Genomic DNA, 25,321 nt, shown 5'->3' on the forward strand with positions numbered 1-25,321 from the left:
CTCCTTTCCTTGTATGTCATGTGCTCCACCCCCCGACTATCTTGCAGTTAGAAGTAGTTAGAGGTTTGTATAGGAACTCCCTTCTTCCTTCCCATGCAATGAAAACAGCAGTCAATGAATGGATCGCTACTAGGATAGAGAACCCGTTTGGCTGGACATGTGAAAGCAAGCACGAATTCCCCAAGAGTCATTGTCCCACAGCAGCATTTCAGTATCCAGCACAAGCAGCTTTCCTGCCTCGTCCATCAAAATCAGCCCTTACCTTAACACTGGACAGCATGGAAATAGCATATTCATAGACAAAAGCAAAAGCAAAAACCAGCCCCCTTAGCTTTACACCAAAGCCAATGCTTTGATAACAGTGCATGTACTGTAAGAGCACTCTATCAGTGATGCACATGCTGCCCACAGAGCACACCAGCTAGAAATCTCCACACGCATTTTCTCCACAGATCATGAATGGGAGCTCTGAAGTTTGATTATTCTGTTCATTTTTCAGAAGTGGGGGTGTCTAGCCGTGAACCCCTCAGTGGGCAGCACAAGCAAGATGTGTCAAATTTTGCTGAAGGGGTATCAGAGCCAGAACGCTTTTCTAATGCACTGTCAGGTCAATTAACGTCTGCATCCCAAGTGGTTTCCACACTGGTGAGGGCTCTGAGGAAAACCAAATGGGACAGAACAACTAGTCCCTCCAGTGTGGAACTCAAAACCATCTTGCCCACAAAGCGCCTGACCCCTCAGTGGGTCCTGTGGGGCCCTAAAATATGCCTTCTCTGCTTCCGAATGGATATGCAGGGGAGCCAACTCCCATTCAAATCAATTGTTTCCTGCTTAAAACAAGAGGAACGTGAAACTCGCTTCACTCACTGCCGTTCGTACATCACTACTGCCATTGCTCTCCCCTGCCAAGCAGGCACTGCTGGGAAAGAGTCTCCAGTGAGTAAGTGCATGCACACCCCCACTTGCAGAACAAAATGCATACAGAGATAACGCATGTCAAAGACCTCCAATTACTGAACAGGTAAGTAACTTTCCTCTTAGCACACCGCATGACTGAGTCCTAATTGAGCATCACATTCCTCCTGGATGCAAAAGCAAACCATTATGGACAAATGAGTCAAAAAGCCAAAATAAAAATCAGTCAGATAGCTCAAGCACACCTGACAGAGCTATTTAAAGGATTCTGACCATTAGCTATCACTTCAGTGATATCACTTTTCACTGACATGAAACGTGGCAGAGGAGCTATTTTCTCAGTCTCTTGCTTCTTCACAAAAGGAGACAAACATCAGGCACAAAATATTCAGAAAACTGTTAGCTGTCTTTGTCACCATCACATCTTCATCTGTCTCTAACTTTAGTACTGGGTTTGGGGGTGGAGAGGGTACACATCTGAACAGCCAAATACTATTTTTAAGACTTTCAAAGAATAGTCTGTATATGAAAAAATGTGTCTACATATGGATGATTACACTGATTTTTAATGTGTGGGCCCCATATAGATTTTGCTGATGCAATAAGAAGACTTAGACCCAGGTATTTAAATGTATGTATTGAATCTTTTCAATGTTTGGGTTTTATGATACAGTTACCAGCGAGATTGTGATCGGCATAGGTTTTCTTCCTTTGCTGTTATCAAAAAAAGTGCTGTTTCTCAAACTAATGGTATCCAGTGTAGTTTAATGCCTAGTTTTATGAAAAGTTAGAGAACACAATTTGAGGCTGGTTTTGTTTAAAAATAATCCATTCCTCAGCGTATCTTGTTATCTGAGTCTTCCTTTACACACACACACACAAGTCTTCACAGTAACGCCTTTCCTTTTAACTAAAAAGAGGGCAAATACAAATAGCAAGTCTTAAAAACCAATCACTTCTCTTACTTGACTGTTGGCTGAAACTCCTCCTTTACTGAGGTTATGTCCTCTCTCTCCCAATTTATATTCTTTCTTTTCCTCTCAAACAATGAGTTATTGAAGTCTTCTGTTATGAAAAGTAAATGTTTATCCTTTTTGTAATTTAGCTCATTAGTACTGTTCAATGGAAACACCAGTGATACAAATTTGAATGACAGGTTTGGGCTACGTGTATCTATCTCTTCATTAGGACATTGCCCAGTGTCAATAGCAATCTTCCCGCTGCTGTCAGTGAATTTTGGATCAGGTCTTTTAGGGCTAGATGCAAAAAGAATGGACGCATTGAGTGAGCCCAGAGCTGAATCCAAATCTTTGAGTCAGGCATTAGCACTACTTGTATCATATCTGGGAACAGTTTTGTGCCTCGTTGTGAGATGCAAAACAAATTCCAGAACTTAAACTAACAGTCTGCAGGCTTGGTCATGGAAACATATAAAACAGTGCTATTTATAGTGTTTTCAGTAAAGTGTTGCTAAGGAAGTAAAGTTACCCAGGGAAAAGTTTAAAAGTTAGCAGTGATTTGTTGGCCGAAAAGGTTTGGAAGCCACTAGCCTAGAGATAGCCAGTCACTGCTTAGGGCAGACTAACATTTTAGATCTTGACTTTCTTGACATGTTCGGTACTTTACTCATCAGTACCAGGAAGCACCTCCACATATAGCCTGGATCATATATGTATGTATGTTCGGCATAGCTATCACCCTGAACCACTGAGCAGAGGGCGTCTTCCAAAATGGACATTAAGCGTGATAGAGCTCATTATCACAGCGTTCACTGGCACATGGAACATCTGGGTTTAATTCCTTTCCCTGGCTGAAGAGACTCCAACCTCCCACCTTCCTAGGAAGGCCCTATCCATCACCTGTTGTCCATCCTTGCACAAGAACATCCTCCCGGCTGAATTTGGTAGCGTGCAGGAAAGACATCGAAATGTGTTAGGGCAAAGTGTGGGAGCGTGACTGAGCCTGGCTGTGAAGTGCAGTGATTAGAAATCTCATAACCTTCCCAGTTAGCTAGTGTGTCGCTGAGGTGACTTTCCCTCATTTCAATTTACCACTGTACATTGGTGGTTGGTCTCTGTGCCAACAGCGTTGTTTGCACTTGATGTAAGAACTGATGGCTCGAGCACACAGGCAATCTTTCGAGGCAGATTACACATACTTTACTACCACCCCTTTTAGATGCAGTATGGAAAAATACAGTACAGCAAGAGAGACAAATCTGAATGCTGAGTTTCACTGAAGAGTTTCAGAGGCAAAAAAACAGAGATCGTTCCTCTCTTTGAACCGATGCCTCTTTCCTAATGAGTCTCACCTCGGGGTATTCAGGCAGCTGTTCTTCTTCTCCACTGAAGGTTTGCTTCTGTTTTTTTCTTCCACATCCCTGGGTAAAGAACCTTTCAATCTCACATGGCAAGTCCTCCTTTGACTGTCAACACAGCAGTCTTTTACTTTTTATCAGTGGAACACCGATTGTTTCAGTGTTGTAATTAAAGGATATTAAATCTTGCCTATAAAGTTTCTTATTTGTTTGGGCTTGGAGAGAAGCTGAAATATGATACTAAATCGTGAATGCATCATCAGTGTTGTCTATTCTATTAGAACTAATGATAGGTAGAAAAGATACAGAAGTGTAGCATAAAAATTATATCATCCATTTTTGACGAACAGTAGTTTTATGGTACCTGTCATTTTGGAATGCCCTCGGTTTTGAGGAACACTAAGATGAGGTCATTTAGACTATTAGTGATTCTGCCATTATGGCATCACTCATAAGTATTTAAAGTATTTAACCCTCCATGAGGAGCTTTGAACTATAAATGGCTTTCTGTAATAAAGACAGCCTGCTGTTTTATAGCAGTGACACCAGATGTGTGGTCTTTTTCATGGCTGCCTCTAATGACGCAGTAACTTCTCTGATTCTCGTGTTGCTTGGAACAGTAGCTTCATTGAAGACAATGAAATTACACACATTAAGATATAGCAAGCATCTTTTTTTGTCTGTATACTTGAAACCTTTTCAGCTAGATTGGACTGTCTTTTCTAGAGTGATGTTAGCTGAGTTTGGAATCACAGTGAGCAAACTAACAAACTTGTCCCAGGTAAACAGGAGGTACAGAATAAGTATTAATACAAGACACCATGTTCCTTTACTAGAGCCCACAATTAGGCTAATAACACCATACTGAGCTTTTTCAGCAAGTGGCCTTGTTTTTCAGCAGGTCTGAGCACCCAGACTGTTCCAGTGATTTTGCAGGAAGCTTCTGCTCATTCCTCCAAAGAGCATAAGTGTGGACATAACAGACTAACTCAGACACCCTCTTAAAACAAACCTGGGCATAATGTTCACAAATCAAACTGTATATCGAAAAGAAAATCTAGAGCCTAATGTTAAGTCCAGTGAAGTCAATGGGAAAATTTCTGTTCATTTTGTCAGGTCTTGGCAGGTCACAAGGCAGATTCAGTAGGCGTTCAGAGGATAAAGTCACAGCTTTGAACTAGTTCTGGTCTAAGTGTGAACCCTGAAAACACAAACAAAAATAATAAATGCATTCAGTTCACAGATATATTTTTTTCCTACCACTAGCCTTTTCAATTTTAAATATACCAGCAATTAAATTTTCATCCAATTTTGCCTTAAGTAAGCATGATTTTTGTACCATTAACAATTTTCCACTCTCTGTGAACTCCATGGCTGCCCGCGGATACAGCTTTCCTAAGTGTGCCCATCTGTAGTCTGTACCCAGTTTGTAGACCATCATCTTCAGATCTCATCAATGTCAGATAAGCATGAGATACGTAGGTTCAATTCTTCTTTGAACTACAAATGGATGTTCTAGCATTTAGTATGCACCTAGTTTTTTAGCTGTCAGAGCTCAATGCATTTGCTTAGATATGGTACCTACTGCCATTTGAAATGATGTAGAGTATGTGAGGCATCTGCACGGGGCTATCACATGTGACACAAGATACGCGTCACAGCAGTGCTTCAGCATGATAGCAGGCATGCACCCTTCTGAAATGACAGCTGAAAGCCAGGTAGCATTCTCCAGGGCATCTCCAACATCAATGGCAGCCTACATTTGGGCAACTGGACCATATCCATCAAATTAGGCACAGGAGTTTCCGTATGTATTGGAAATACCAACATGGCCTATAAGGGTACATTGATACCACTAAATAGGAAGATGGCTAGGATATGATCCTGGCCTCTCGAGGCGATATGATGTAAACCATGCCTTGTTCAGATTGCTGAGGACTAGTTTCCACAGAAGCAAACTGCCTGTATCCACAGACCACACCACTTGATCATGGATCTCCTGTGGGTCTCACATTGTGTTGCTGCAGTCTTAGAAAATACTGTTTGTGTGTGTGTTTCCAGTTCAGGCAATCTGAAATAATGTGAGAGCTGTTCTGCAGTCCATCAGTGTGGTAGCATGAAACTGAGCGTATATGTCATACACCCTTGAACATGGCATGCAGGTATATGGTTGTGCAAGAGAAGGCAAAGCCTGCCAGGATGGCATTAAAGAGCTGCACAGGGCAGAGGGTATCACAAATACGCAGTCTCATGTGCATTGCCTGCTGGGAGCAGTCCCTGGAATGAACGCTTCTCCAAGCCATGCCAGGACATAGTGATGGAGAAAGCACTTGGAGTGGTCCAACACAGGGCCAGGGAACAAGTTAACAATTTAGCACCATGAACCATTTGAGGTCCCATGCTTGTGCCTTCTCCCACTTTTATTTAGCAATGTAGATCTACCTTCAGTGTCTAGTGGTTAGTATTATCGATGCTAGGGTTAAAAATGTATGCCTTTACAAATATACTTACATTTATAACTTTTCAAATATAGGAGAAATATAAATTAGAGTGTGCTTGAAAATTTGACATTATTTTGTGCTAGAATGTGTCCAGCTTGGACAAAAGGACTTGGATGAGCAATTCTGCTCGGTCTTCCTGGAACTTCGCATGCCAGCTCCCTCAGCACACCACACAAAGCACCACGTTCAACAGCATTCCTGCCTAAGATGTGTGAGATCAGTATATTCACTGATGTAACCTACATCCCACGGAGAGTAGATGGTCTGTGCATAATGTGCATGCCCCCAAAAACAAGAGTCATTGAGAATTAAGCACTTAATGCTGGCTAGAATCTGCTCCTGGCTACAATAAAGCTAATCCAAATCAGTACTGTGACGCACTACTACTTTAAGTTTCAGTGGCTTTCCTGCTGTTGGGAGTGAGAGGGCTCTGGGGAAGCAAGTGATCAGGACATTGATTTAATATCAGTTCTGATTTAAGTTTCTTGCAACCAAGTGGGTTATGCTGACTCTCAGCCTGTCTGTGGTGTTATTTGGATTCTAGATAAACAAAACAATTGTTCATTAGAAAGACATTAGCACTTTTGTTTTGACTTCTCGGGGCAGGAGGAGGGGGGAATATGCCTTACATTTGCTGTTATTTTTAAAATTTTAAACATTGAAAATTGTAAGTAATTTATGTATGATGTATTTCCATATCAGCTCAAAACACACTTCATTAATATTGCTGCTGGTAGAGGAGCCATGCTTTCATACGGCTTTGCTGTTCATAAACAAGTTTTCTTTTTACAAGTGGATACACGGATCATTTTGTGACTCCTGTACTTGCAAGCTCCTCTCAGCAAACCTGAGTACTTGTGGCTTTCACAGTATCATTACTTTTGCATGTGAAGCATCTCATCCACAAATGTCTGCAGAACTTCAGTCTGCATTGTAAGTATTTTGCACTTTATGAGGAAAATCTCCTGGAGTTTCTAGGATGCTTTAGTCCCCAAGTATGGATTATTATTTTTTTCAGTAGTACTTTTTCCTTGCTGAGGTAAACACCTAGAAATCATCTGTCTGCTGAGAGAAAGTAGGTTAGCTTACTGTCCCTAAGGATGACAACCAGAGCTATCTGCTCCCGGTACTGTATTGGCAAAATTTTGTTTGTGATGAAAATAAGGTTGGTCAGAGCTGTAATGCAGGCTACCACTCACCGTGTTCGAGCAAGACCAGCTCTTGGTGTTTGGAGTCAAATTAATGTGAGAAGGAGTCATTTCAGCACGCTGTGAACTTAGTCTGCACAAAATAGTTTTGTTATTCATTGTACAGGACTACATGTATCCATTGTACATTCGTCAAAAGGAAATTTAATTCTATTCCTAGAGTTATCAGGCATGTCTTTCTTTCTGTAATTGAATTTTTTTTCAGTTTGCCTATTGGGCTCACTTGACTCGTCCCTGTGCATTGTTTGCCCCCTCCCCATTATTATAACTTCTTGTTTCTCTTTCTGGTAAGAATACTCTGTAGATTTTTCATAAATTTGTGCTATCCTTAGGGGGGTTTGTTCAGTCTATTTTTCTGGGATTTTTTTTAGTGCTTTCTACCTACCGAATTCCTTTTGAATTTCAGAGAAAGATAAGATCCTAGCACTGATACCTGCCTGTTGTCTGATTTTGAAGGAAAAATGAAATCGTCTACAAACTGTCCCTAGAACCTCAATCCAGCCTAGGCAGCATCGCTGAATCTAACTTGTCAGGTCTTTAAAAAAAATGGAATTATAGAGGTTTCATTTGGCTTTGTTTTGCAATGAAGATTTTTTTTCAGAAAGTTATTCCAGAGCAGCAACTGTGACAACCATGGTGTTTTGGAAAACCAGTTAACAGAAATATCACCGAGATTACCTTGCTCTGAAATTCTTGTTCCACTGCTTTTTTATGAATACAGCGTGATCATCCAATGGACTGATATGAAAAGAGACACTTAAAAAAAGTATTTTGTGCACAAAGGTTTGTGTTGCTCCTGGCACAATTTAAAAGTAGGATTTTCAGTGCCTGTATCTTCAAGCCATATTCAAGGGCACCTTGATTTAAACTGTAGCCAGTGCCCCAGTGTATAGTCACAGGGTTATTTCTGTTCTTTGGGGAGAAAATCAGACTGCCAATGCACATGTCCTTCATGGCAGAATATCTCTCTAGAGAGAGGAAAGCAGATGTATGTATAAGGCTAAAAATCCCAAATATAGCCTCTAATAGGTGTGATAATTATTTTCAGGAAAAAGTGGCAAGATGCAGTTTAAATCCATGGGGCACATTGTTCCAATGAATGTGTAGTGTATTTATTAGGGTACTCATAGGATTTATAGCTGCTCCAAAGAAGTACATCTGCTCTATGACTACAGGCAACATTAGTTTCTAGGGAAAGTTTCTTGAAACTTTTTTTAATATGCTTTAACCTCTTGCATGCTGACTTGATACATCTAACAGTGAGTTGCTCTGCTTAGTCTTCACCGGCAAAGGCTAGATGACAGCTTCCAGCTGCTCTGGATGCTCAGGCTGGGGTAATTCCGCTGGCTTGAGTCCCAAATCCAGACTGTCAAGACTCAAGTACACACCACCCAAAACCTGTGTAATTCCTGGTTTCTGGGAAAGGAAATTCAGGTACAAAGACTAGATGGGAATCATAGGTCTCCAGTAGTACCTGATTTAGATGACCAGGGGTTGCAGGACACACCATGGCATGCAGCAGCAGTTAAGTGTAGGGAGGTATATGTCTATGTACATATATACAATGCCCTGAGAAATGGATATGCTAAAAGAATAGCCCAACAAAAGCCCGTGTCTATGTTGCATGCTTGGCTTAGCCCTATATGCACTCAGTGCTTTGACCCAACGAATCTCCTGCCCCATAGCTGTGCTCCCGCTGGCAGGCTTATAGCTTGGAGGTGCCAAGTAAGAGTCTCTTAAACCACCTCCCATCTCTGTGCGCCTGCATGAGTTCACTGTCAGTCAGGTATTGAGCCAACCTCTTTAACATCTCATGGGGACAGTGGGAGCACACACAGGTGGCTAGGTACAAACAGGAGGCAGCACCCACTGGCTGAAGGGTAGCGGTGGAAGCTGTTCCTGTTCCCCATCTCTCGTGCCCGGCCATGGTGCGGGGGACCGTCCTCCAGACTCACAGAGCATGGGAGGCTGTCCTGTCTCATCTAGCGGGGCGAGCTCCCCTGCAAGTGTTTACAGACCAAAGCTGGAGCTACCATAACCTTGGGAGGTGGTTAGCATGCTGGACCACAACCTCAGCATACCCCAACCGTGCAAGACAGACAGAGCCACCTCTGAGACAGCTGAAGAGGGAGATTCTGTTCTGCACAAAGGAAGAAGGAAAGGGGAGAGAGATAAAATAGAAAAAGGGGGGGGGGGGGGGGGGGGGGGGGGAGAACGCAATGAAATGAGAAGTAATGAATTTTTCATTGTATTTCATGGCAAGTTATTACTGCTGTGACAAAAAAACTTGAACCTCATCACCCCTCCCCATAGCTCCTGAATTCGTATGACCAATGCCGCATGATTGCTCCTCCTCGTATGTGCCCGTTTGTGGCTGAAGATGTGAAATAGAGAGAATGTAACTACTTGCTTGATATTTAGGGCAGAGTAGTCAACAACTGTGAGTTCTGCTGGCAAATGACCAGTAGGTCAGGCTGTTACCCAGAAGTATCACAGGACGATGTTGCCATTCAGAGCGCTGACTAAGGGACAGGAGGAATGCCAAATGAATGAGCAATCGTCACAGTGTTTTGCTTAGGATGGAAATCTCAATTAGGATTCTATACTTCTCCTGCTTCTTGTTCTTCCTTGTGGCAATCTTTTTACACAACAGCAAGATGTTAACACTGCAGAATAAAAGGCATGCTAATAAGTATAATTTTCCTTTTTTTTTTTTTCCTTGAACACCGTATTTGCTTCATGTTCTTTCTTCCATTGTACGTAGGAATTAAATAAAGAAAAGATGGTGCTGGGCTGTTTCTTTCCACAGGGCTTTTAATTTTTTTCAAGCCACCTCTCTCTGAGCATTTGTACGTTTGAGAGCAACTGTACATTTGCTCCCTTTCCTCCACAAACACCAAGTCCCTTGGTGGACTGGAACCTGCTGTTCCTGTACGCAAAGATGTAAGAGCAGTGGATAGCAGCAGAACAGTCTGTCTGAAAGCCATTCTCATCTTTTTTTTTTTATCCCAAGCGTTATCTCACTCATTATAAAAGACTTCTGTTCCTCTATTGGTTTTTTTTAACCTTTTTTTTTCCCCAAAAAAATTCCCTGTGTCTACTGTTATTGGCTTTGATGGACAGATGAAGTATGATAGCCTGAGACACATTTGACAGAATATGACTTTGGCCTGCATAAATTACTGTCAGGGAATTTTCAGAGAAGTACTGAAGTAAATTTACAGTGACTAAAAAATGTGTTATAAATTATAGCATAATCACTGTTGCTGAACAGTTTGATGGGTAAAACAATTAACTGAGTTTATACTTTAGGTAAGTCCTCATAATTTTTCCTTATAGTTTAACTTCTCAAACTACTCTGAGCTCTTCGGAGGAAAAGATTTTAGAAGGGGCATCTTCCCACTCCCTTGCCAAAAATCATATTTCTTCTCTGTCAACATTGTGTCTTTCCTCTCACAGGTAATTCAGAGATGTCAGGTTTTGGTCTTTCCTCACATACCCATATCAACTCCTAGGGGGGTCAGCTAGGACCCTTCCACCCTGTCCCAGAGCCTTCCTGCTCCTTTTCTACTCCATGTCACCAAATCCCAGACTTTTCAGATTACATTCTTGAAATATTCCAATTAAGAGGATACGAAATGAAAGAGTTTGTGAAGCTCAGGATCCTTATGGGATGCTCCTGAAAATATGCTTCAGGCAGTGGCCTATATTTTATGCATTCAGTATCAGTGGTAGCTTTGACTCAGTGAGGGTAATTTCTGTCTGGTGAACAGCTCCTGACTGGAAAATATCACTGTTTTTATAGCTAAAATAGGCAGAAAATGTGAATGTTTCTATTATCTTTAGCTCATTTGTGACACTACCCTTTGTGAGGCTGTATTTTTTTCCATTTTGAGTTTTTTCTACACTGTGAAGAAGCCTGGGTTTAGTTTTTATAGACAAAATTGCAAATTTTCTAGATCTTTCACCCCATGTCTTGTGAAACTTCTTTTCTTAAAATCTGCGGTCTTCACTATTATGGTAAAACAAATCCAATTTTCCAGCTTTGTGACTATTACTAAATTCCCCAAAACATTGATTCTAAAGCTTCTAGATTTTGGAGGCAAATAAACTGCAGCACTTGTTACTTTTATAACGTCATTATTTTTATGACAGACTCATGACCATGGGAATACAGCTTGTGATCACCGAATGCCTGGCGTTGCCTTGCATGAATCCTTGCTGAAACGCAGCAGCGGGCTAAGGTGGGGAAGGCTCTTTGAAAAAGAGACAAGTAAATAACCAGTATGCAGCTGCCTCAATCCTGAGGGTGCTGGCACAGAGGCTAGGCTGCTTTTAAGCTGCCTATGCGCAAGGAGCAAGCATCGATCTTCTGTCCAGCTACTCGCTTCCATCAACTCTTGGATGCTGCCTGCCAGCTGTAGGCAGCTCTGCAGCAGGTAACGCTCAGTTATACCTGCCTGTGCTCACAGACAGCTGTGACGAGCAGGCAGGGTATTGCCCGGGCTTTGAGGGAAGAATGAGACAAGAATATTTTACTGTTCTTTGTGAAGTGACTCCCTAGCTATCCATTGCAGCTTGATTGCTTTGGGTCCTGTAGCTTTGCTTCCGCCACCCACCCTGCCCTCACAGCCCACAGCAGAAGATGCAGAGCGCCTTCTTCCCGCATCCCTTTTGGGCCCCACATATCCCAGTGACAGCATCCTTGTAACCACACAGCCGTGCAGCCTGCCCTCCCTCTACAGCCTCTGTGATGCAGGGGCCTCTTGCGTTAGCACTAAAGGTAAGGGGAAGGGGCAAGCACAGCAAGACGGTCGGTGCCTGCTGCCGCTTGTGCCTGTTGCAGAAGGCAGGCTTGACGCCGCTGCTGTCACTGCCCAGCACATGCAGGGCAGCAGCCAGATCTGCCTCCCCTTTCCCAGACCATCAGGAGCAGCGGCCACAGCTTCACCTCCTCCAGCTCTTCCCAGCTCTGTCTCGCTTGTCTTCCCGTCCGGCCCTGGGTTGGTGCTCGCCCTTCCTTCTTGGGAGACAAAATCAACTTTACATATGCAGCTGCCTGACTCAGGCCTCTTCACTCGGCAGCATCCAGAAAGTGGTGTGTCCCCCTCAGCAATGTGGTGACATAGAGTGCCCAGATGCCAGCAGCACACTTTCTGTGGCAGGGAGATGGATGGCAACCTACAAAGCCTGCCCAAGAGCCACAACAAATACTCAAGCAGTAACATCAAGTCTAGATGCATGCTGTGTTTACCTGCTTGATTTAAATATAGCTTGAACCCTGCTATATTGTCATGACTGTTAGGTAGACATATCCTTGGAGGAGTGGGCAGGCTTATTACCTAAAACAATACCCAAGGAGGGAAAACAGACTTTTCATTATAAAGAAGGTCCTAGAGAGTAGGAGTAATGCTTTGCTTATCCAGTGACTCCCTGTTTGATTTCAAGTAATTTTCTTCACATATAATTATTTTTCATATATATATATATATATATATAAAAATAAAATAGGGGTATTCCTTTCTGCTCTCCCTTTTTCTATTTGGAATGAAAACTCTTTGGGACAGACACCTTCTCATTCAGATTCACACAGTATGCCTCAAGTGCATACTACTGTGCCCATTCTTATCCATACAAAATTTCTCCATCGGTGTTTGCTCTTTAAATTGTCCAGATTAGATTCCACAAACGGTCTTGCAGAGTGTATTGAATTTATGGCAGAGGTCAGCAGCGCACCTTCAATTCATACTGCTCACTGCGTCACGAGGCTCAGACTCCAGAGTCCAGATATACACACGTGCTGGTACTTTTAGCTTCAAAGTGAACCAAAAACTAGAAGGGGTCCATTTCCTAATTCAGGATTAGATTGAACACCAGTCTTGCATGAATATCTAAATTCATGACTTCCCACCTGGCCATGGCAGAAAACAGGAAATCATTAGATTTTTGCTGCTTTAGGATAAAATCTTCTGAGAACACCTCATTACTTTGCCGTACTTCAAACTGGACTTAAATTTTTCTCCCTCTTTTAGAGTGATCCTTAAGCACTAGTGGTAGCTGGACCCACACCCAACCTCTATTGTCTCCTGCCTGCATCTGCCCGAGTCCCTGGCAGCCCTGAGGAAGCTGCGTGCAGTTGTTCTGTTAGGATCCAGTAATTGGAGTACTTAACCCTATCATGAAAGGACAAGAGAGTGCAACTCCACATCAGTGGAGGATAACCCACCCTCTCCTCAGCAGGAAGGCAATGACAGTCATTAGTATATTGACATAGTAGATTTACACTACAAGGCTCTCTCTAACTCTGATTGTTTTTCCTGATAAGCGCTTTTCCTGGTGAGCCTACTTGCCTTGCCAGAAATGTCCTTTGATAAACCTTTCTGTCTCTGAAAATGTTAACTGTCTTCATTCTAAATCTTCTGTGATTTTCATTTTGGACTTAGATGTTTTAACAAATTATATTTGCATGTGATATAACACCAATTTGTTGAATCCTCTCTGATCTCTGAAGCAACTCTGAAAACAAAATTGTGCATCTTCCTTGGAGAGTCTGGAAAGAAAATCTGGCAAAAAATAAACATAGAACTCCACGTCACCACAATCAGCACATGCACTGCCACAAAGCCTCTACACTGACTTTTAATTCTTTCCTGACTGTATATATTCACCACTTGTAATAACGCAGATTTGTATATTTGGATTAAAATAATCCAGAATGCAAATATCCAGGCCATTGAAATCAAGTTCTAGAATCAGTTAATCTGAATGACTGGCAACCAGAAGCACTAGGGGAGGGAAACCTACCAAGCGTTAATTCTGGATGAAATGAAAACGTAATATTGGAGGCAGCAGGAGATTGCATGCTGTGGCTGCAAGTTTGGGGTGTTCCGGTAAAACGTTATTACAGGTTATGACGCGGAGAAACGCATTTTGCCAGCTCCAATTTCTTGCTCTTCGCAACCGCCCGCCCTCCCTCGGGCTGAAGCCTGCGGGGCCTGACGCTCCCCCTGGGATGAGAGGGTTCCACCGCCGTGATGGGCGATGGGCGCCGGGACGGGTTGCCCAGCGCTGCCCAGCCCAGCCCAGCCCTCCCCGCCTGCCTGCCTGCCTGCCTGCCCGCAGCCCCCGCCCGTCTGCCCGCTGCCCGCGCCGCCGCGTGCTGCCCCCCTCCCCACACAGCGCTCCCGGGCAGCCCCTTCTCACCTCCACCCTTGGCTCATCTCCCCCCTTTCCCCTCCCTCCCCCTGTCCCTTCCACTTTTTAAGGCGGAGAGGAGGCCGGCACCTACTGACGAGCCTGCAAAACTGCACCCGGAGAGGGGTGGGAAGGGTTCGGTACCTGCCCCGTCCCCCGAGGGGCTCCTCAGGGGGGGCCCGTCCTCCCACCGCCCAGCCCTCCGGCCTCAGGGGCGGCAGGGCTTTACACCCCCGGCTGCACAAGACGTGCTCGGAGAGAAGGAGGCTTGTACGCGCTTCTCTCGTCGGAGCGCACATGGAAAAAGAGGGAACAGATTTCTAATAACCTTAAAATTAGGGTTTAATGGGCAGAGAAAGGTGCTATAGTCTGATTAACTAATTAATTAATCACTTTGCAGCATAAGAACGCCTCTCATGGAAGAGCAGGTGCTTTTGTATCTAAACTCCCTCAAAAAAGAGGTAGTTGGGCACTGAAAAAAGGACAATGCCAAAAGATCCCTGAAGTCCATAGGGAAAACTGTACTGGTTTGGTATTTTGTGGAACACACCTCAAATATTTTATGACAGTGTACAGCAATTTCAAAATCTTAAGGTGGATCCTTCACCAAAACTCTCACTTGCATACTCTGGCTTTACATATTTCTTTGCTTTCTGTATTTTCGGCCACCTTAGCACAGCCTTTTCTCCGTGGCTCTGTCTACTCTGAGTAAACAGCTGGATGTGCCACTCGTGGTTGAAGGAGAGGAAGGTCAGAAGCCCAGAAGTTGCTGCCAGGGTAGCCACCATCTCATTGCTGAATCTTGAGTTATTTCAAGGCATTGAGAGTCCACTGAGAGCTTCTTCAGTGTGGAAGGCAATGGAGCTGTGTCAAGAAGTAACCACTAGAAGAAATGAACTTAAATGTAAGGCTACTTCAAGTATGAAGTACAATTATCCTTCTTGCTCTGTTATGAAACGACGTATCCCAGCTCTTGCTGCCCTTAGAAATCATACGCTTCCCACAGCTGTTGGGAGGTTTGAACTACTTGTCTGTTACAACACATGCAGTTCCCTGTAAACCCTTGAGTTTTAAGAGAAGAAAGAGCCACTTCACGAGTGGTACCAGATGAACATTTCCAGGACAAATGAAAGTCTGTATAAGCTTGAAATACTCTATCAGTAATTGTTTACATTAGCTATTAACATTTTTGCTTGGAGAGATGAAGGACTGTTCACAAAGAATCAGTGCTTAACAGCTAAGCCTTGCCACAGAAAAGCCTCTGGCATTTTATCTTTAAGATTCCAGCATATTTCTGGTGCTACTTTTATACTTATCTGCAATAAAAAGCTGATTCCTCCGAGTGCTTTGGATTTGCTTGAACCAGATTTATAGACCAGCTTTTTAGCACTGCTCCCAGGTATTACAGGAAAGGGGAAAGCTGCTTCAAGTTCCTACAGATTTCCATTTCAGGGCACTGACATTTCCAGTAGCTTCCACTTTCCAAAAGCAATGTTTTTATTTACTGGGGAGCCAAGTACAGTGAACTTGGCCTGACATACCTGCTTAAGGAGGCGGACTGGTTGTGCAAATCAAGCCGAGAGCAAGGGTGAGGGCAAATGGGCACATTTATGGAAAGAAGTTTAGCCCAGGTTGCTCCACCATTTGAGAGGGTCCCCTTCCTCTCTCCCCAGCCAAAATGAACGCTGAATGTGGGAGGAGTTTGGTGTCAGGCTCTACCTGCCTGTAAGCAATAATGTCAGTGTTTTTATTAAAAAAAAGTCTCCATTTGATGCTGTGAGGCAGTGTCAAGCTCTCTGCAGAGCTGTGGAGACTGCTGGAGGTATGGTCTCCAGGTGAGGGTTAAGACACAAAAAGATAGCAGTGCCATAAGGCACGTGCTCGCTTTGCTTGTATTATTTTTGAGCACGGGGCTGTCAGCTCTGAGCGGTGACAGTCTAGCCCCTTACACGGGCAATGGCACCTGCCCCTGGAGCCAGCTAACATGCAATGTGGCACAAGCGTTGCCAGGCCACGGATGGCAAAGAGACTTCTGCAAGCGCATGTCAGCATTCATGCAGACCTGTAAATTATTTTTCTTAAAAAATATGCAATAAGCAACCTGGATTGCTTTAAAATGCCTATTTCAGATCAAAGATGAATGAAACAAAATGCAACTAGGTCATCCAAGGCAGCACTCCAGGCAGTCACATATAACTCACAACCTATAGGACACTTGCCCATGTCACTGCAGGCATCTCAAATGGCACTAGAAACTTAAGTGAGTCAGTGCCGGGTTGCTGTGGACTATACTGTGAATGTAGATACATAAGTGTAGGAGTGTTGGTATGGGAGCTGAATCCACCCTAACTCTCTAAAGTTATATATTTGTTAGTCTGAGAATTCAGTAGGGCTAGTAGTCATTCTTCACTGTTATTAAAAGCCTTAACTTTTTTCTTGTCAAAGACGTGGGTAGCCCTTAGAGACAATGACAGCAAAAAATCCTTTCATTTCACTTTAAAATACTCTGGTGAGAAAAGTCTTGCTTTGGAAAGTCGCCTAGCTCATTTGTTTTATTTCACAAATTACCCAAGCGCCCATTTGTGCTTTATAACTGGGATTCAGCGTTAGTTCTTGATTAGAAGAGCTGTCATCTGCTTTTCTGGGCAGAAACATGAATCATGAGCAGGCAGTTATTGGTAGAGCTCCGGACCATTTAAAGTCACAAAGTCAAATTTAAAAAAAAAAAGAGAGGCGGAAAAACAAAAAGCATGTGTTGCGCAAGAAGACCCGGGTGAAATTCTCAGAACTTATCTGCGCTGAGAAAGTATCAATAACCGTAAAATTTCACAGCCCCCTTTTTAGAACCACAGCCTTAACGTTTTGTAGGGGAAATAAAGCTTTGGTTAACCTTGGCGCTGGCAGACCTCATTAAAATAACAGCCTGTCACTTTCGAGTTTAAAATAACAGGGTTGTCAGTTTTATATTCAGCGGAACAATCTACGGTCTTATTCTCTGGGAAACACTGCGGGTGTGCCTGGGGGGGGGGGGCTGCAGCAGCGCAAAGGCTGAGCAACACTGCCATCTCGAGGACCCCCCAGATCCAGGGTGCTCCCCGGCAGCTGGGGCAACGCGATGCTCAAATCCTGCTGAATCCGTGCCGTATGCACTTCACTTTTTTAAAAGGCCGAAAAATAATCCGCGATCCAAGCGCGTGGTGGTTCGGCAACTGCTTGGCATTTAAATTTATTTTGTGAGAAAGTGTGGAAATGTATAATGTATGAAAAAAAATAATCTCCATACAGAGCAAATAAAGTTCTGCTTCGCTTGTTCCGAATCGAAGCAGGTCACCCTCGCTGAAGTACCTAATGTGCATTGAAATTTTGGGCACCTAATGAGCTGTTCTAAACAAAAAGATGTGCCTAAGCTCCCTATATCTAATCAGTGGAGAAATGAAGGCACCTTTAAAAAACCTCTGAGAGAGAGATCCTCTTTAGCTAAATTCAAACACCTGGGTGAGATGATAGAGGAAGCCCAGTTCAGATGCTTATACGTAAGTACCTAGTGCCTCCAAGACATCTATATGAAGATGGCAGATATAACAAAGGACATATAGGAGACACATCTTTCTCAAGGGGCAGCCCCTAAAACTTAGGGGTCCAAGTTAACTGCTTTTCATTAAGCCCAGTTTACAAGGAAAACTGTGTGTCAATTAAAATACCCAGATGTCCTATACTAACCGGCTTGTGACATATGATTCTTGCCCTGACTGTGACACCCACATGTAGCAGAGATATAAACATAACAACTAGTTAGAAACAGTATATAGTATGTGCTTGCTGACCTAGTCCTTTTAAACAAATTGTTGGCCATTAGTCTTAGAATGCTCTTGGATTAAATCCCTAATGGACATAAATACTGACTGATGTATGGAAGTCTGGCGCAGTTTTCTGCTGGTACGGCATAACACAAATCAGATCGTGATGATCTGTTTGTTCTTCCTGTCTGGCCATGCCCATGACGAAGGGCATGCTCTTCGCGATCCCACGTGCGGCTCAGGTGGTCAAGCACCATACCCATAAATCTGTTGTCAAGCTGCCCGTCATTATACCAGGTCTACATAATTTTTAATAAAGACTGCAAGGGTGCTGGGTGCGTGGCTGGGTATGTTAGACGCATCTAGGGGAAAGCAAGCAGCAAGCAGTAGAAAACTGTCTGGTTTTTCACCCGGAAATAACGTAGCATGAAGAAGTGGCATTAGTTAAATGTTGCTTGTGAATTAAAGGGCAAAGGAGTACGTGACAAAAGAAATTACGCATAGACGAACGCGGCTTGTAATGGCTACTTTCATGTCTGTTCTCTAAGACAAAACCCCAGGCCTCTTTCCACTCTCTGTCTGTAGCTGTTCTGTTAGTGTGACACACCAGTAGGGTACACTCTACGTACCCGGCCTGAAGTCCCTGAAATTACAGCGCCTCGTCACACACATCCACTTGAAACATCTTCCAAGTGGCTACGCCGCCATGTACCGACCCACGGTACGTCATCCAGAGTGGCACCCTGGTACACCAGAGAAGCAACACCCAGTGAGCAGCCAGAAACATTTGTACGTTTTTTCAGGGCATAAAGGCTTAACTCTCAATGGGACTTTGCATTGAGGAGTTTGTGAGCATCCCCAGGGAGAGGGTATTAACAGACAGGCAAGCTGAATATTGTGCTTGAATTTCAAAAAGAAAATCTTCCCAACTTGCAGAATAAACAAGAAAAAAATGCAATGCAAAAACATCAGGAAGAAGAAAAGAAGGTTAATGAGAACCATTTCTTCTTAATACAAGCAAGACTCCATATTATTTTATTTCATTTATTGCATTGAACCTGGGTCAGTTTTGGATGCATTCCACCATCTTTGAACACTGTTTTAGCATCTTCTGATATTTGTCTGTCTGCGAGAGTAGGGATTATATTGGTGGGGATGATAAATCTGGAAGGACTATGAGATGGACTTGCCAGGGGAAGACTTGGCAGGGGAGAAGTAGGAAAAAAGGGAATTTACTTTTTAAAAATTATTTTAGGGCTCCCACCTTTAAAATTTGCTTTTTGGCCCCCATTGCTTCTGAGTGTGCATTATCCCACTGCCAAAAAAGCGCATTTATATCGAAAATTAAACCAAAGTGAATTCCATGGGCAATTGGCTGCCCACTTCACAAGCAAGTGTCTTTCTGGGTTCTTTCATGCCTTAAAAAATGTAGTCATCTCACTTTTATTTTTGCGTGTTATTTTCAATGCTTTTTTGAATTATCCTGGTGAGTCTTTCGATTTATCCAGATGTCCTGAATTAAAACAAGGAATGCTAAGGTCTGATTCCTGCTAAAATGATGGGCTTGCTTTTTAGCTCGCTTCATTACTTTGGAATGCAAGGTGAGTAAAGAACACAGAAATGTTGGTCAGCTTTATTTACTTGCTTATAACTGAGCTCATGCTGGTAGGACTGGAACTGAGCTCATGGGTGCTGTTCCAAGTTCTGCTGAGGAATTGCATGACATACGTGACTGCCTCGGTCACATAAGAAGTCAGTGGCAGAAATAAGAAATGAACTGTATTTCTCAATGCAGGGCATGTAACCATACCATTTCCATAACTCTGGATATGAATTTCTCTTTGGAAATGATGCAAATATTTAACTTTTCTCACCTACACAGTAATGCCTTTCTTCTCTTAGCAATTATAGGTGAAGGCCAGGCTATTTTAATATCCATTTCTATATATCCCCCAATAAATTAAAAATGTAACTTTGCATGGCTCTTGCTATATCCTTTTTCGTATGAGAGGGAAAGTATTGCAATTCAAAATAAATTTAGTACCTTCAAAGTAGCTGAAAAAAAGTAGTTCAATATAATATCAGGGCTACGTCAGGAAGACAGCTAGGGAAAGTTAGGCTAACTACAGCCAAAGAGATCCAGCTGTCTTAATCCGAATAAATCTCTGCTAGAGAAAGGGGAAAGGAAATATGTAAAATATCAAAATTGCATACGTCTCATGTTTAAATGTTTCCACAGAAGTCTAACTGAGCTTGAAAGTTAATCTTTAATTCAAAGAATAGGAAATACCAAGGAATCATTTGCAAGGCCACAGGTCACTAGGGGGATACAGTAGTCTGACTTCGTAAATCACAAGCAAGCAATGTTAACTGAATCCTTAGTGGCTTTTATCTGGTTTTCAAGGGACTGTACATCTGTTACATATTTTTTAAATGCTGGCGGTGATCAAAATGATGTACGGAGGAACACGTGTAATAAGAGACTTTCTGTGGTCATGCTTGAGGAGATCCCAGAACTGAAGCCACCGAAACCCACAGGCAAAAGTTTTACATGTCATGGCAGGCATTACATCACCTAATTCTATTCTGCATTTAAAGTTACATTGAAAGTACTCCAGAGTCATTGCCTGCCTGAACGTTCATCATGCAGAAGTGAACGTGGCCATCAGACTACTCCCTGAAAGAGGAGGTGAATCAATGAATGTTCGTAATTCCTCTTTCAAGGCCATCAGAATCCACACTGCACTTCCAAAAAAACCAGTGTCAGGGTGAGGTTCAAGGAGCTGTTTAGGTAGATGTGTAAACTCCACTGCCAAAAGCTGAGAGGTTTAACAGAGGTCCGGTCACACAGCAGGAAAGAGCAAGACTTCCGCAGGCTGAGTCCACAAGTTGTTTAAAGCTCAATGGTGAAATAATGCAATAGAGACGGAGGGATAGCTATGAAGGGAAATATCTGAGGGGGATGAAAAGTGTTAAAATGCACCTGAATTGGAGGCATCTAGAGAGGGCTGCAAATGGTAACCTTTCCCTAAGCTGTCGTCATTTTTGCTATTGCTGCTTTTTGTGAGTCATGTAAATGTCTCCCTTCCCCCCAGGCTCTAAAATGGGAATGACACCTCAGGGGGATGTCTGTGAGATTTAATTAGCTGTCATTTACCAACAATCCTGGGTAAAGTAAGACCATCTTACTTTACCAGGTGTACTTCTGTAACATCAATTAAAAAAAAATCTTTATTGTTAGGAAATTTAATGATTTGTTGTCTACATGCAGTACACATAGAGTATGTAAATATCATTTAGTATCTTCAGAAGTGACTGGGGAATGGGAGTCCTCATTTTGATTTTCAGGGAGTATCTGGAGAGCATGTGCAGCATGTGAGCTGTGAGAAGCTCTCTCCATTCTTTTACTGACTTCTGTGAAAATACAAGGTTTGTACTCCAAATTACAGCCCTTACAAGGGCCACGGGGGAAAATCACTGTCCAATGGGTGTTGACTCACCTGTGGTTCAAAACAGAAGTCTGCAAGTCCTAGAGCACCAGCTCTGATTTTATTACGGTAGAAATCTGAATATAACTCTAAACATCTGAGTTTTGAATAGCTTAAAATAACTTCTAGATAGCAACGAAGTTACTGCTCTGAAAACTAATTACTCACCACCGATATCAATCAGATTGCTTGTGTAAATAGTTACCCAGAACAGAGAAAATCTGTCCCTTTGACTCTCGTGTTCCCCAGGCTTATATGAATGGACGCTCCTCCCTATAAACCCTCCTCCCTACATTTTCTATAGGATTTCTCTATCTGATTTACTGCACTGTGGCCTAACAGGAGTTTACACACCTCTCTGTGAACACTGGGCAGTTTAACTGAGTTGCTTGTGCTGGTTAGCTGTACCAGTAGGGACCTTGGGTTTTTTACCCTCAGCATGGGCGGAAGGGGAAGAAGAGGGGCTGCTGCCTGCCCAAAGACCCTGGTCCCATGGACCAAAGACATCAGAAAGGGCAGGCATCCTGAGACCATCCCCACTTCTGCTGAAGGCTTGCCCACGGTCTGTAAACTGGAATTTAATTTTTGGCTTGACAGGGCTCCCCTATTGGGACTTTAAAGGCTTGAAAATGCTGCTAATATTTCATACGAAAGCAAAGCAACTAGGGCGTGGCAAGGGGTGTGGAGGAGACTCATAAGGTGTCTATCATGGCAAGCAACACCATCAACAACCTGTACAGCCAAATACTGTCCTACTTATTTCTTACGGATGAAAATGCAGACAGTCCTTCTGAAATAACATCCTTGGCTGTTTCTATTTCCCGGCTTATAAAGTGACATTCCACAGAGTTTAAGCACAGCAAAGCAGCGTAGGCCATTTGCTCAGAGAGCTATCATGTCTTCAGAACAAAAGATAAAAGAGATAAATAGTCAAGTACAATATTGTACCTCAACAACCTAAAAGCCAATCTCAAAACTGAATGGAAGAATGGAGAGCTTTTATTTCTTGGTTTTTTAAAGAATAAAGCTCGGTGATTTCCTTTGAAAGCTATTCAACAAGCTCCCCTAAATCCTATTACAACTTAATGCGAAATGCATCTGTTTCCATAAGAACAACAGTGGCACTATTCATCCTTTGTAGTCTGTCCTTTGTTGTGTTTTCTATCTATTCTTGTAGATTTTTCCACTCTAGTATACCAAAGGCAAAACAAGAACTGATAACATTTTAGCCAGAACATTTATTTATATAAGTTGATGCTGGAGATTCAGTTTGTTCCTGCTTGCTGCCTGAATCATGCCAAATTAAATTATTGTTCAAGGAGTTTATAACATAAAGAAACTGTTTTGATGCTGTCCCAGCATTTCTTGAACGTGAAGTCTGCATCCAGCTACAGATGTTTATCCACACCTAACAGCAAAGATGGATATAGTCTCTGCATGCATGTATATACACAAACTTCTCGCTGTTACTGAGATCCAAATCTACTGTAATGTATTCAGCCTGCGTATCTTAAATCAGTTCAACATCAGCTCAGCACTGCACCATTTTTTAGAACCTGCGCATGGAGCTTTAAATATAATATTTATCTAAGACATGACCAAGTTAGTGGGTGAGACATTTTATCTGATGTACACTGTTTAGCTGAATTTACATTCAGCAGACTGAGAGGCATATTAATTCTTAGAAAGATGTATATTTAGAAAACCTTAGACAAATGGAGACTAGAAAGAGCAAGATGTAACACACTTTTATTAATGTCTTGCCTGTGGAAAAAGGTGACTGATTATTTGTACTCTCTGAACCCAAGTGCTGAGTGCCTTGCTTGTAAATACAGCAATTTAAGTTTTACCACCTTCAGTCATTTTAACCTTCACCATCATCACCATTACGGGATTAAACAACCTATTATTTAACATGATAGTTAGCGTGGCTGATGCTTTTAACCTGTTTTCCCTCTCGTTGTCTCTTAATCAGGTAACAGACATTAAAGAAAAGCTAAAGCTCTCTAAAAAGTTCTGGTCAACATTACCCTACACAATCTGCAAGGATGAGCGAGTGACAGCCGGTCCGTCAATCGAGGAGGACTGCTGGAATGGCCACACCAAGGCGAGGTGAGGTGGACCCCTCTCCACCGCACTCGGTCCAAATCCCCATCTGGCCTGAAGCAATCATGAAACTGAGGGTATTTCACAAAACTGTTTATAAGAATGAAACAGAAATGGGGAGAACAAGTAATTGTCCACACGCAGCTTGTAGCTGGGATTGCTTATTGTCAAGGTGCCATTAAAGCCAGAGTGTGAGTCAGGGTAAATGTGCACAGCGTGTCAGCACAGAAAATGTTCATTGGTTCAGCTCCAGAAGGATAATTTATACTGAGATTTCAAAGAGCTCTTTAGCTCCATTTAGCATCCCTGTGTTGGGACTGACAGCTTGTGAAGCAATTGCACTCTCGGGATCTCATACTGGGATGAAACAGAAATTGGAATTTCGGCTCTATTTGCTATTGGCTGGCAAAGCTTAGGGCTATTTGCTGGGGAAAAAAAAAAACCAACTGAAAAATAGCCAGCAGAGAATAAATGTAATACTCCTACTTGTCTTGTGTAGAAGGCTTGACCTTATGTGACTTCATCAGAGATACTGTGGTCATCTGCCCTTGTTTGTGGTGAGTTTTCTGTGAGTTTTAATTTTGAAGTTTGCTTGACTCTGGCTGTGGCAGGGCTGGAGCTGGCAGATGAGCAGGTGTCTCCAAAGGTCCCAGTGTGGATTCATCAGCTGGCAGAGGAGAGGATCTGATTATCCCTGCTGAGAGAGAGGGGAATTGGCTCCAGGACCACGCCAGGGGCAGTCAGGTTTCAGGTCTGCAGCGGTAGCCTGTGCTTCTGGGGAGACAGGAGGAGTGGAGAGGTTTGAGTGTCTGGTGAGCGCTGACTCTGGAGAGCAGTGATACTTTCTGGCACTCAGGGACTGGAATCTTTATTTTCCTTTTACCTGACGATACATATGAAGCCAGAATACAAAAATGAGCCAGTAACAAAAAGAAAACCAAACAAAAAACAAACAAACAAGGAAAAAAAAAGTGAGACAAGCACATAAAATGTAAAAACTCAGTGAAAATCAGACAACATAGGAAAAAACTCACGAACCTGTTAAATGCCATTTTGCATGGATGGATGGATGGGTGGATGGACAGATACATAGATAGATTGCACCCACTCCATCATCTAATAATTGTTATAAGGAGCACGCTTTACAGGGGGAGGTTTTGCACTGAACACGCCCTTTTTCTTCCCCTTACTACATAATGCTCAAAAGAATTCATTTTACAGACGAGAGCAGAGGGCTGTTTGGGATGCTGCTAGCCCATTGAACCCACTTTGAGACGCACATAAACAAATCTGTCCAAAAGCACGAGTCACTGCTCAGTTCCTAAGTCGCAGATCCAGAGAAAGCCCCTGGGGACTCTGAGAAAGACAGCTAGGAGGAGCGTCTGGCTATTACAGGACTCATCACAAAGGAACAGTGTGAAGAGAGAAATACAAATGTGTTTTTATCTTCCTCTATTATATCTCTTCTTGTCGGTGGGCTTTGTAAGGTATGACCCCAGGCCGGTGTGCTGCAGCAGTTAAGCGGAGTTTCCAGGCCTCCCAGCTGGATGCCACATGTCACATCAGGATGCATGCATTAATAAGAGACATATGCTACTCCTTCTACAAAAGAGCAGTCAAACCTGCTAATATCCCTCCTGGTTTCTGTGACCAACGCTAGTGTTTGTACCACGTCTGGCCGATACTTTTCAGCTCTCTTATGCTCCTGCACTGAAGGGTCTGGCACAAGTTCCACATTTGTTGGGAGTTATGGAGGTGCATTTTATGCATGTAGTTTTTCACCCTCCTTTTGCAG

The 25,321-nt window shown here is 42.9% G+C and overlaps 1 protein-coding gene across 1 annotated transcript in view; it reads left to right on the forward strand.

The window, feature by feature from the left end:
* The window catches only part of GPC6 (glypican 6), a 784,576-nt gene that overhangs the window by 751,221 nt on the left and 8,034 nt on the right, over positions 1–25,321 (forward strand). Inside the window, 1 exon segment of the mRNA XM_050906443.1 lies at positions 23,396–23,532. Coding sequence (XP_050762400.1) covers positions 23,396–23,532 — 137 coding nt within the window.

Source organism: Gymnogyps californianus, chromosome 1 (genome assembly GCF_018139145.2).
Source record: "Gymnogyps californianus isolate 813 chromosome 1, ASM1813914v2, whole genome shotgun sequence".
In the NCBI taxonomy this organism is placed as follows: Eukaryota; Metazoa; Chordata; class Aves; order Accipitriformes; family Cathartidae; genus Gymnogyps; species Gymnogyps californianus.